A 12,251-nucleotide genomic window follows, 5' to 3' on the forward strand; every position below is an offset into this window, starting at 1 on the left:
TTTGTGGTGCAGAAAACTTCGTGGTATTCTGCTGTTTTTGGCCATCAAAGACACCAGAGAAGATGAATAATTGATTGATTGGAGTAATTTTCTAATCACTAATTAGATGCAACTCACAGTGAAGCACCTCTAACGACTAACAGACACTCTGATACATGCGCACTTATTGCAGTCATAAATTGTAGACGACATCCTTTCAGCTTGAGTGGCCTTTCTTCAGCTTTCGGTGATGACATTCAATTGTGTTTTGTTGTAGAGTTTCCACGAGGTGGCCTATTTTGCTGACGACAGACAGGACCTCCTGAATGGTATCAATGAATTTTTGGACTGCAGCATCGTCATTCCCCCCTCAGATGTGGAGGGCAAAGACCTCCTGAAGACGGTGGCGGACTTCCAGAAGCAGATGCTGCGCAAGAGGAAGGAGAGAGAACTCAAGCGCCACCACTCCTCATCTGGAATGGAGCAGAACAACAAAGGTACTCTGTCAAGTCCCTAACGAGCTTCTCTTCCAAGACAAGTCTTCAAATGCCAGGTTTGAAGCCTCCAATTCTGCAAAACAACGTTAGTGCTGCAGCGCAAACACAGATCCCAAACGTCTGACTCCTTTTAAATCGCGGGCAGAACATTCTCTCCATTTGCATCGTTAAAAACATGCATGTGAAAAGTTTTTACAGCTACAGATTAGAAGAAAAAACAGCAAAATGTACTCTTTTTTTTTTTTTTTTTTTACATTATACTACAAAGTGTACGAAAAACTCATTGCCAAAACTTTTTTGATACAACAATTACAGATCTTACAGAGTGGTGATGAGCATGAGGATGGCATCATTCATCTCTCAGTGCTTTTTAATTATATGCATATTGTTTACAGTAGTTTCCTATAACAGCTGGGCATTGTAAACCCTGCATTTGTTGGAGACTATTTCACCATGTCAGCTGAGGATTGATACACATTTGTTGCTCTTGGGAGTATTTAAGGTGGCAGGACATTGAATGTAGGATCAACCCAATTGCGCTGCATGTGTTCATGGTGATGAAGGAACATGTCACCCAGTGTGGTTCAGGTCTTAGTTGGTTTTGCTCACAACAAGAAGATCATAGAATATTTTTGTCCTTCCTGTTTCCTTTTAGAATTTGGTGGTAGTGTTTACACAATATGTCTTTCATGTCACGAGTAGTTCCTTTATGTAATGGCGCTTGTAACAAACCCCCTAGAGGTGAGTCCGGAGGAGGAGGAGGAGGGAGACCAGGAGGTGGACCCTCTGAAGCGCTCAGGGATCCCTTTCGGAGGCCTGATCCACGACATCCGCCGCCGCTACCCACACTACGTCAGCGACTTAAAAGACGCCCTGGACATGCAGTGCATCGCCGCCGTCATCTTCATCTATTTTGCTGCGCTGTCGCCCACCATTACCTTCGGAGGCCTGCTGGGTAAACTGAAACTACAAGAAACAAGACCTTTGGAGTTGTGTTGTTTAGCTCATGCTCTGAAGATGTGTTGTTCGTTTTCACCCACAGGAGAAAAAACAGAGGGCATGATGGGAGTGACTGAGCTCATCGTGTCAACTGCAACTCTTGGAGTTATATTCTCGCTGCTTGCTGGTCAGCCGCTCCTCATCATAGGCTTCTCCGGACCTTTGCTGGTGTTTGAAGAAGCCTATTACAAGGTGCAAGAGTTTAAGTGTCACACAGTGCATCACACGCTCCAGCTCTTCTGTCACGTAATTCCCTTTCTGCTTCCCCTGAACATGTAACGACATGTCTTTGTCTTTCCTCGCAGTTCTGTCAGGCCCACAACTACGAGTACCTGACTGGTCGAGTGTGGATCGGTTTCTGGCTCATCTTCATTGTCCTGGTGATTGTGGCAGCGGAGGGCAGCTTCCTTGTTCGCTACATCTCACCTTTTACCCAGGAGATTTTTGCTTTCCTCATCTCGCTCATCTTCATCTATGAGACTTTCTCTAAGCTCATCAAGGTAACCCTTGCGATGCCTCGTGACATCAAGCCTCGACAGCCAATCAACAGGGGATAAATTGAGGCTCTCCTCTTGTTTCCAGGTGTTTCAGGAACATCCACTGATGGCAATGTACCCCAGTGACTCCACCCCAGCGACGGGGCTCCAAGATGTCTTAGACCCCATCTTCAACCAGCCCAACACTGCTCTTCTGTCTCTGGTCCTCATGATGGGCACTTTCTTTGTGGCTTTCTTCCTCAGGAAATTCAGAAACAGTCGGTTTTTAGGTGGCAAGGTACCCTGCTTTAGGACTTTTCTTTCAGCTGTGCAGCATTTAGCTCAGAGCCTGTCAACATGAGAATACTTCATTGTTTTCATGCTTTCATTCTAACCAAATCCCCTGCAGTTTCCTATTGCAAAGTGCTCTGTCTGTCTGTCCGTTCAGGACACATTTTGGACAATTAGCCGTAAAATAACACAGCAGTGTACACCTTATAAGCAGAGGCATCATTTATTCTGCCACAGTATGTGCTGATGAGTTCAGCCACACAAACATATTGCAGTAAATGAGCTGTATAAAGCTGTATTTTACAGTCAGGAAGCATGCTGAATGTTGACTTGATCTACGTTTGGTTTCTCAATATCCCCAGGCCAGAAGAATCATTGGTGACTTTGGCATCCCCATCTCAATTTTACTTTCAGTGCTTTTGGATTACCATATTACTGACACTTACACACAGGTATGTCGAATGTCACAGCAACTAAAGCTTTTATTACAGGCTCTTTGCTCAGAACTTGGTTATTTTCATTTACTTTCAGAAACTGGATGTGCCGTCGGGCTTCTCGGTCACCTCCCCTGACAAGAGAGGGTGGTTCATCAGCCCCTTTGGTGACAAGCAGCCCTTCCCCACCTGGATGATGGGAGCGTCCATTGTGCCTGCCCTTCTTGTCTTCATCCTCATTTTCATGGAAACTCAGATCACCTCGTACGTGCAGTGTGATTGTCTGCAGTGGTAATGCTCTGGGTGTAGAATCTGTGTAAGACGAAGCTTAAAAGAAGTCACACTTTTTCCTCCAATCAGATTGATAGTCAGCAAGAAGGAGCGGCGCCTGGTTAAAGGCTCGGGCTTCCACCTGGACCTCCTGCTCATCGTCGTCCTGGGCGCCATCTGTCCTCTCTTCGGCCTGCCGTGGCTCACCGCGGCCACCGTGCGCTCCGTCACTCATGTCAACGCCCTCACCGTCATGAGCAAAGCGACAGCGCCCGGCGAAAAGCCCATGATCCAGGAGGTGAAAGAGCAGAGGCTGACTGGGCTGCTCGTGGCTGTTCTTGTTGGTAAGAGGAAAGGGAAGGATGGGAGTGTGGGATGCCAGCTGATCGTTTGCTAAACCCCACCCACAAACAGTGACTATCCAATCGTAACTTGACAGGTGAAGCAACACTGATCAAGTGAGGATGGAGCTGAGTGAATAATCAATGTTTGCTTGAATGAGTATCATATAAAATCTGAATCATAATTATAAACTTAAACAAAATCATTCTCTTCAAAATAAAGAATCACATCAACGACAACGGTGCATCTGACTGAGCGAGAGAAAAGAAGGATCTGAGCTACGGACTAATTCCAGACTACTTATTCTATTTTATTATCTGACTGTTATATTTTCACAGCATAATTACGGGGCTGGAAAACATGAGCTCAAAGGTACAGAGTGGCAGAGTCTAGACATTCATGAAGAATGAATCAGCCAATGCAACATCTTAAAATAATTTCAGATTGTCCACAAATTGTCTTCAAAGTGAACCGAAAGAGTCGTATTTCCTAATGAAAATCGTTCAGCTCAGAATGCGACGTGTGACATTGTCTTCGCCCGCTGACTTGTGCTCCTCTGCCAGCAGAATCTCTTGTTTCAGTTAAGGCAGGGATCCCAAAGTCGTCTTAAGTGCGGTTTGATCCGGTTTGGGTACACGACCATAATGACTCATGGTGATTGTTGAGCTTTTGTTTGATTGAAATGCTGTTTGGATTAGGAATAAGACTTTTTGGATGAGTCCAGAGAGCGTTTCAACCAAGGCAGCCGAACAGTGAATGTCTTCCAAATAAATGGCATCGACGGTGTGTTCAGCAGGAGGGTTGTTCCCTTGTTGCATGAATAATTCTCTCCACAGTTCTTGTACATGAATATGTTTGAAAGCGTCACCTTTGACCCCTCTCTACCCATCAGGTATGTCCATAGTGATGACAGACGTGCTCCGCCTCATCCCTCTCGCTGTGCTCTTTGGCATCTTCCTGTACATGGGGGTCACCTCTCTGACAGGCATCCAACTGTACGAACGCATCACGCTCATGGTCACGCCCGCCAAGCACCACCCTGACCACATCTACGTCACCAAGGTAACACACGCAATAACACTGTTGACATGCCCTCGTCCGTTATTATTAGTGGTGAGGTGGAGAAGCCAAACCCAGCAGAGCGGCGGCTGCAGCAGAGTCCAGCCTGCAGTGTTGGTTTTCCTCTTGGTTCGATAGGGTAACCATCGTGTTCAGCATCATCCAGGTTTTTACAGCTATGTACGTCTTGGACTGCTCCGCATCCAGAAAGCTGTCATTTCTTTACCAACAGAGAGTTACAAGCAGAGGAGGGATTTCTGGCGCAATTTCATCGCCTTCCAAGATGCTTGGAGAAAGGAAAACATTGCTGGAGTTTTGACCCCAAACAGAGAGTTACCTCAACTGTTGAGGATAAACACAGTTTGGTTTCTGGCTGCTGAGTCGCTGCTGGGTTTAGCTTCTCCAGCTGATCATCAGTAATGGAAGAATACGCTTAATGTATTCTCTGATGTCAGACTTTGATTTCAATGTGTAGATCGTGTTGTTTATCGGCGTATTTTTTGTTTCACTGACCAACTGCTAAGCAACACCAGCTCAGGATGTGCCTGCACGCAAAACAGAGAATGATCAGAAATCAGGATAAGGTCTCTACATGCTGTGGTATTCACATTTCTGTTGGAGTACTTCAGCAAGTGCATTTGTGATGGATGAACTGTACTTTAAAGAAAAGCAAACACTGGGTTTTCTGTCATGCAAACAGCAAACAGTGCTTCCCCTTCAGGGTGGCTAAGGCTAACATAACACACTCAAATCTAGTAATTTTCATTTAATATTAGACAAAACCAATCTTTGACACATTAAATAGGAAAAAGAAACACTGCAGCACTCATCTAACTTTAAAACACAGGAGACAAATGAGAAGAAAGATGTAAAATGGCAGCTGATGTAGCCACAAGGAGACTAGCACAGCCAACGTGTTGGCAGATGTCACGTTAGCAATGAAGAACCAAAGAAAGAAACCTGGCCTTACACTGGAGCACAATGATCACAAACCAGGATGGAGTGCATCGATACCCAATGCATCACTACTTCAAGGATCTGGCTCGGTTGTGTTCATGCACGCAGCCATCGTTTCTCATTAAAGACAGTTTGCGTTGCGTTTGGTGAAGCAGAGAATATTCAAAAGAACATCTCTCATGATGAAATGTGTTCAGAAGCAGCCTGTTAATGATGCTTTCTTGACACTTGGCTCCTCCACACGGTTGTATAGCTGGATATTCACAGTATCTGTATCAGATTGGGTCATTCTGCTGCTGATAATACTTGTATTGAAAACACGTTCTGGGCACATGAGAAACGGGAAAGGTTTGCAGAAAGTTCACTCTCTCTTATGCTTATTTTACACAAATCATTAGATGCAGGATTTTCCACTAGATGGAGCCAAAACATCTGAGATTTTCTTGCTGTAGGGGAACAGTTTGGGATTCAGTGTTTATAATGTGTCTGCACTGTGGTCTCTGGTCTGTTGGTTTTCATCCCATTAACCACACGTGTGCTGCTTCAGGTGAAGACATGGCGTATGAACATGTTCACGCTGACGCAGCTGCTGTGCATCGTGGCTCTGTGGGTCGTGAAGTCCACCGTGGCCTCCCTGGCGTTCCCCTTCGTCCTCATCATGACGGTGCCGCTGCGCCGCCTCGTCCTCTCCAGGATTTTCGAGGAACGCGAGCTCCAGGCGGTACGTTGGGTAGCAGAGATATCCCAGGAATGCTTGAACCTTTGCCACAATTATTGTATCCCACATGGCCTCGGGATACTTATTTTACAGCAAATTTAACATTAAATGGATGTTGGCATGTTTTTATATCTGTCTAACACATGAACTACAAATGATTTCCTCTTCTGTGATCATGGACAGCTTTCTCATCCAAATATTTTCAAAACGATATGCAAATATTTCCTTTTGCTCCAGTTAAAGATTCAGGGTCCGTCCTGAAGCGGGCCTTCATGTTTTCTTGGTCAGATCCCCCAAACCCATACATGTCATCACTGTCAGATTAAAACCTCCCATTTCCAAAATGTCAACTTTTCAGGAGCTAGAATAAACCGCTTTGTTCGTAATTTGACCACCGCTGGAGTCGTGTTCATCCAAAGGTCTCATGAACCCGAGGTCCTGGAGAAACGCCTCCAAACGCTGAGTTAAATCTTGAAAATGACCTGAAGTGGAACTCCATCATGTCAGATCCTTCAGCCCTCAAACCGTCACGCTGAAATGAGCCAGATTCTGCTCTTAATATGCATTTTTTCCACATTTTCATTCTTTGCTTTATTAGCTCAAAGACTGGACAAAGACATATAACCTCTGGTATGATGGGATGCTGTTGATTTTACACTTTGGTGTTTGTATAGATTAAACAATTACGTGTTAATTAGTGATCTTGAGTTTTCTGTACTAAGCTAAGTTAGCTAGCTGCTGGCTATAGCTTTATACTTGGATCAATCTTCTCATAGAACTTTTTGGAATAGTCCTAAGCATAATATAATAAGCATATATCCCCAAAATGCCACTTCTTTTCATATTCATCAGATTTAACTGTAGTTTATCTGCTGAATTCATGTTAAAATCAAACATCTGGTACCATAGAATCCACCTTGAAGCAGACTGTGACCTTTCACTTGGTCTCATTCAACCGCACCAACCAGGTCACACGTTAAAGCGTCCTTAGTTGCCTTATTTTGACCTTTGATCAAACCTTAGATGAAAATGATTATTTGTCTTTTCACAGCTCGATTGCGACGAGGATTCTCCCAACTTCGACGAAGATGGACGAGATGAGTATAACGAGATCCACATGCTTGTGTAAATTTAAATGGGACCCAGCCGATGTGACTTCCTCCATCCTCCAGCTCTGACCAATCAGAGCAAGCCTCTTTGGAAACCCCAGTGTCTGTGGGTAGTGGTGACAAAGCGAGAGGAGCTACCGTAATGGTGTTTGTAAAATGTTCAAAGCTGTAGCTGGATAATCACTTCTTACCTTTGTTTATTCCAGTTTTTTAAAAGAGCACACCTAATCTTAGATCTCTGTGGTGGTGGTGGTGGTGTTGTGTTAAACTCCCTGAAGATGTCATTGTGTCAGACGATCAGAGAAAATAGCTCTGAGCACCCCTCCTGAAGTGGACAATGCAAATCTAGTAAAAGACTTTTTGTCCTATCTATCCCTTTAATTACTCTGCAGGTTCTGGGCATACGTGCAATGATGATGGCGACCTTAGGACAACAGTGGGCTGGGTGATTTCCATTTATTTGGGTCCTGAAAGCGGGGAAATAGGGTCAATTTACCTTCATTTCACTTCATTCAGGAAGCGGATTTTCATCAAAATGCATAACAGTCCAGGCGAATTGACCCTAAATCTCAAAGCCCTGAATTCCACTGCCGATGTAGTTTAGCTGCCGTTTTCCTTTATAGCACTGCCATCGCCTATAGGTTGCAATGATGTGCAAACAAGGAGTTAAGTAGTCCCTTTTCCTTTCTCCGCAGACTTTTAGTAATGAGCACTTTGACTGGGCAAAAGTTCACTTTTGTCGCTGCCAACCAAGCTCCCTGGCACGAGGCCCCCTCTCTAAATGTAGTCTCCCCTTGAAGCCAAAATCTCTGCAGAGACTGAGCAAGCCTCTTCAAGGGGTGTTACTGTACTTTGTTAGGTGTTTAATGCCCAACATACCAGTCCGCTGACCCCATTATTGTGACCTTGGATGTATAAGTAAATAGCTTACATGGTCTCAATCTTATTTTTCTACTTTGTTGTAACTATTTATTTTGTGAACTTTGGACTTAACGCCACGCCGGATTCCCAGCGACGTTTAGCCTCCAACTAGCTTAAACTGCTATGAGTTAGTGTAAAATAAAAAGAACAATGTGTAAATCAACACATTCAAAACAGAAAATAAGCCATTATTCGTCCGCTCTTTCATCTTCTCTGCAATATTTCCATTGCGTGGTGCATTTTTCACTGATGTCATGAATAATATAATAACACACTTGACTGGAAAAGCATAGAAACTAAGCAAACACACAAGAGCAGAAAACGCTGGGGAACAGTTGAGTGTTGGCAGAATGTATGAATGATGCATTGTACAGTAAGACTGTGAGCTTGGAATTATAATGCACCATCTGTGTTCAGAGTCGCTTTGAAATACTCAGAGATTTATTTTTCACCTCCTATATTTTCAGCCCGCTATAGAATTTTAATTACTGTTGAGCCGCGACACTTTTCAGAAACTTGTTGACACAAAAGTTCATAAGAGACTTAATTATTCAGTAACAGGTTTGAATGGCGCTCTTATTTAAGAAGAAGAGGAGGAAATCGATGGGATTTATCTACCAGGCCAGTGTGTTACTGACAAATAATCCACCCAAAATGCTTCATTTGGGGGCGTTTTATGAATGTCATGTAGACATCAGACTGAAGCCTGGTGGTTCTGAGGTGTTCTGTGTCAGCTTTCTCAAACATGATGGTTTTGTATGATAGAGTTTTGTAAAAAAAAAAAAAGAAAAAAGAAAGAAAAAAAGAAAAATTAGATATCAGCAGATGCGCTGTGACTTAATTGAAATATTTGGCATCTCTTAGGGGCAAAAAGCCCAACTGAACTCGTCCCTGATCACGTTCAAGGGCGATAGATACGTAAAGGATTCACCATTTCCTGCACTCTGACAGTTTCAGAGTAAATAGTATGCAGAATCCCTCCACCCTCTATCCCTCCACCTTTCATTGCTTCTGTGTATTTACCTCTACTGTGTATCTGCTGCAATGGATAAAGATGAGGGAATCAGTAAAGAGTATAGTCTTTATAGTTTGTTATGGCTGTTGCCATCTTAATTTTTTGGAGCCAGAAGTGACCGCGTATGGACGAGAGGGTGGAGCTGGGGAGGATACGCATTGCTACGCCTGACTAAGAACACGTCATGGTAGTGACTTGTCAGTCACAGGTAGCCTAAAGCATACCACTCTCTATGGCTTATTTTGCAGTAAATGGCACCATAAGTTACGAAATGAGCATCTTGCTGTGTTGAGGAAGACTTGAAACCAGCGATTGAGACCATAAACTCATATGGAAACTGTTTACTGAGGTAATAAATCAAGTGAGAAGAAGGGTCATTTTCTCATAAGCTGTCACACAATCCAACTTCTTTTTGCAACCGGTGGAGTCGCCCCCTCCTGGCAATTCGAGAGAATGCAGGCTTAGACCCAGAAGTGCCGTCCACTTACTATACCGTCCATGGTAAAGAGACACTGTGTGGCTGCTGAGGAGGTTTATGTAAATAGCTGTAAATAGCTTGTATTCACTGGATAATAAAGATTGCTGCTGCAGGCATATAATCAACTAAAAAAAACTCCAAATCCTAAAAAGTGAAGCACAGATCATGACAGTCTAACAGTACATAAATCTTTACTTTTTATGGTCAGCAGTATAGTTTTTGTATGCTAACCACAAGAATCAGTATATCTCGTTTCACATAGCCGTGCCCCACATTACGAGCCATGCAAGAATTCTGTCTCAGGGGAAACTGACCTTCGATCTGTAAATATTGCTTCCCAGCCTTTTAGTTTGTCGTCTCTTTTGTGTACATAAAGCGGTCAAGGCAATCCAACACTTGCAATGTAAAAATATATGGCTTACAGTCCAGGCTTTTGTGTTGTACAATGGAGAAAAGGAGGTCAAGAGAGGAGAATAATGCGTTCCGCACAGTGAAGTGACATGAAATTATAACTGTAAATTAATCCTCCATTGTTCTCTTTGCACTTGAAGCGGCAGTTTGTTGTGAGGCATACACCTGCTGTAATCTGTGTTTGATTCTGCAGCTCAAGTTAATGGCTTAGCTTTACACGAGCACTCAGTGTCATTCAAAACAGGCTGTGCTGTTAATGGACCTTTTCAGCCACATGTTTATGTTTCGGGGACTGGAAAACTGAGGGCAAACACACTGATAACTTCCTCCATTAAACTTGGCCCGACTGTGTTCATGACATTATTGAATGTAAATGTTTGGCTGACTGTGTTTTCAGGCACATTATTTTGTTTATCAGCTGATTCCAGTTTAAGGAGGTTCATTAACACCAAAGCTAGTGATAGATATTATAGGTTTAGCCGGCCCCCACAAGTAATGTTAAAGCAATAGGAAAAATCTTGTAAAATGTATTAGCATGGATACTTTCCCATGTTTAATTCAACAGCAGCTTTATTTACCTTATTTAATTTTGTTTCTATACATTCTTCTAAAAAATATATTTTGCAAAGTGTCCCTTCATGAATGTCCGAAAGCTGTTTTTCTACGAGCTTTTTCCTCCTGCTGGGAAGTTAATTCTAGTATTTTTTCATTTACATTTTTTCGTCATTTTTCTTGGCCTAAAATTTGTCAAATTTAAAAGAACCAGGTCTCAAACAAGTATTGTTATCATCCTTTAAAGTGTCCACAAAGTCCTGGACCGAGAATAAAGAGGACATGACCTCTTTGAAGCGAGCAGTCAGACTTCTTCTGCTCTCTGTCTTCAAAGTCCCACGCTCTGTGTTTTGGCAGTTTATATTCCGTTCATGTAAACTCCGGCTGAAAGCAGAACAGTCTGTTGAATTGACCAGGAGTATCATCTGATTACAAGATTTTAATTGCAACTGTCTTGTTGAAGCCCGTGAGCCAAAAATTGCTTGCGAGCTGTTTGACACTGTCAAGACCTCAGACTTCTCGACTGTCGGCTTTAATAAAGCTTGAGTTTGTTTTTTACACTTGATGAATAGTTTTGTCGCTCGTTAGCTTCCATACATAACCAGCACAGGCTAATATGCAGTTAATTATGGGAGGACACTTAGTGCAATGCTATGAGAACAAAGATTAGCTGGACACCAGATGAAGATGAAACTGGGAACAAAACATCTTAAATAAGTATTAGAATAATTGTGCATGTGTTAATTTTTTTGTTGTTGCTGAATCCAGTAGAAGTATGTATCTGCAGTGCTCGATGACCCTCGGTGGTAAAAGAGTCACATGGGTCAGCGTCCTTTGTTGTCTGAGAATACAAGTCTGCTCAACACATCCACGTGCTCCTGTTATGACAAGAACCGGTGTGTCTGAGTGTGCGTGAAGGCCGTGGCCAAGCGGGCCGGCGAGCCAGTACTTAGCATAACATCCTTTCGGTGTTTACACAAGAGAAAAAGTGGAATCAAGGGTATTATTTAAGATAATAAAAGGTGTGGTGCTGCCACTCGGTCCTGTCGGGGCGCGAAAAGTTGAAACACGCAAGATGAAAAGAAAAATAATTTTTTTGACCTTCAGAAAGTTCTGCCACGTCAATGTTCTGAGTCCACCACGGTTTGTCGCCTTATACCGCCGTGGTAGCAGGGCGGACCACCCACCCAAATCTGAGACACGGCTCTGTTATTTTTGAACCTCTTTTAATTCAACATCACTGCTTTGAGTAGAGACGTCTGGCAATCCTGGGGTTCCAGCATATGGAATTGTGTATTAGGTTTGACCATTATAGAACTATAAATCAGACGTGTGTGAAACTAGATCAACTGTAATACGGAAGGTTGTTCGCGCTGAAATTCCCTCGAGAGCAGCAGAGTTATAGTGGATAATACCTTTTGGATACTACTGTTTTTGCATACCAAAGGGTTAGCAGGATTAGTTTCCTGATTTTTTTCTTGTCGCCTATGTTGTTAATGAAATTATTTAAAATTTAATTAATCGGTTAAATAGAAATCTTTGTTGAGAGTCTTTTTCTTTTAATTCAGCGAGGTGCTCTCTTTCACATAAAATGACCTCTGATTCCTACAGCCATACCACCAGAGCGCTCATTCAAAGCCATGGTTTCCATAAAACTTCAGTATTTATCTCAAAGCGCTGTTGAAGCTGCATTAAGCAGCAACTTCAGAACAACTCACAGTAACGAGCCAAATCAATGTGTAA

General features: G+C 43.0%; 1 protein-coding gene across 2 annotated transcripts in view; it reads left to right on the top strand.

The window, feature by feature from the left end:
* Nucleotides 1-8,826, top strand: part of slc4a3 (solute carrier family 4 member 3) — a 44,095-nt gene extending 35,269 nt beyond the window's left edge. For both annotated transcript variants that reach the window (XM_076746209.1, XM_076746210.1), the window contains 11 exons: nucleotides 257-476; nucleotides 1,216-1,431; nucleotides 1,519-1,667; nucleotides 1,781-1,975; nucleotides 2,058-2,249; nucleotides 2,605-2,694; nucleotides 2,774-2,940; nucleotides 3,037-3,290; nucleotides 4,181-4,350; nucleotides 5,852-6,025; nucleotides 7,074-8,826. In XM_076746209.1, coding sequence (XP_076602324.1) covers nucleotides 257-476; nucleotides 1,216-1,431; nucleotides 1,519-1,667; nucleotides 1,781-1,975; nucleotides 2,058-2,249; nucleotides 2,605-2,694; nucleotides 2,774-2,940; nucleotides 3,037-3,290; nucleotides 4,181-4,350; nucleotides 5,852-6,025; nucleotides 7,074-7,151 — 1,905 coding nt within the window. In that variant the 3' untranslated portion in view covers nucleotides 7,152-8,826. The remainder of the gene's footprint in view (nucleotides 1-256; nucleotides 477-1,215; nucleotides 1,432-1,518; nucleotides 1,668-1,780; nucleotides 1,976-2,057; nucleotides 2,250-2,604; nucleotides 2,695-2,773; nucleotides 2,941-3,036; nucleotides 3,291-4,180; nucleotides 4,351-5,851; nucleotides 6,026-7,073) is intronic.
* Nucleotides 8,827-12,251: the final 3,425 nt, after the last annotated feature.

Source organism: Chaetodon auriga, chromosome 13 (assembly GCF_051107435.1).
Source record: "Chaetodon auriga isolate fChaAug3 chromosome 13, fChaAug3.hap1, whole genome shotgun sequence".
In the NCBI taxonomy this organism is placed as follows: domain Eukaryota; kingdom Metazoa; phylum Chordata; class Actinopteri; order Chaetodontiformes; family Chaetodontidae; genus Chaetodon; species Chaetodon auriga.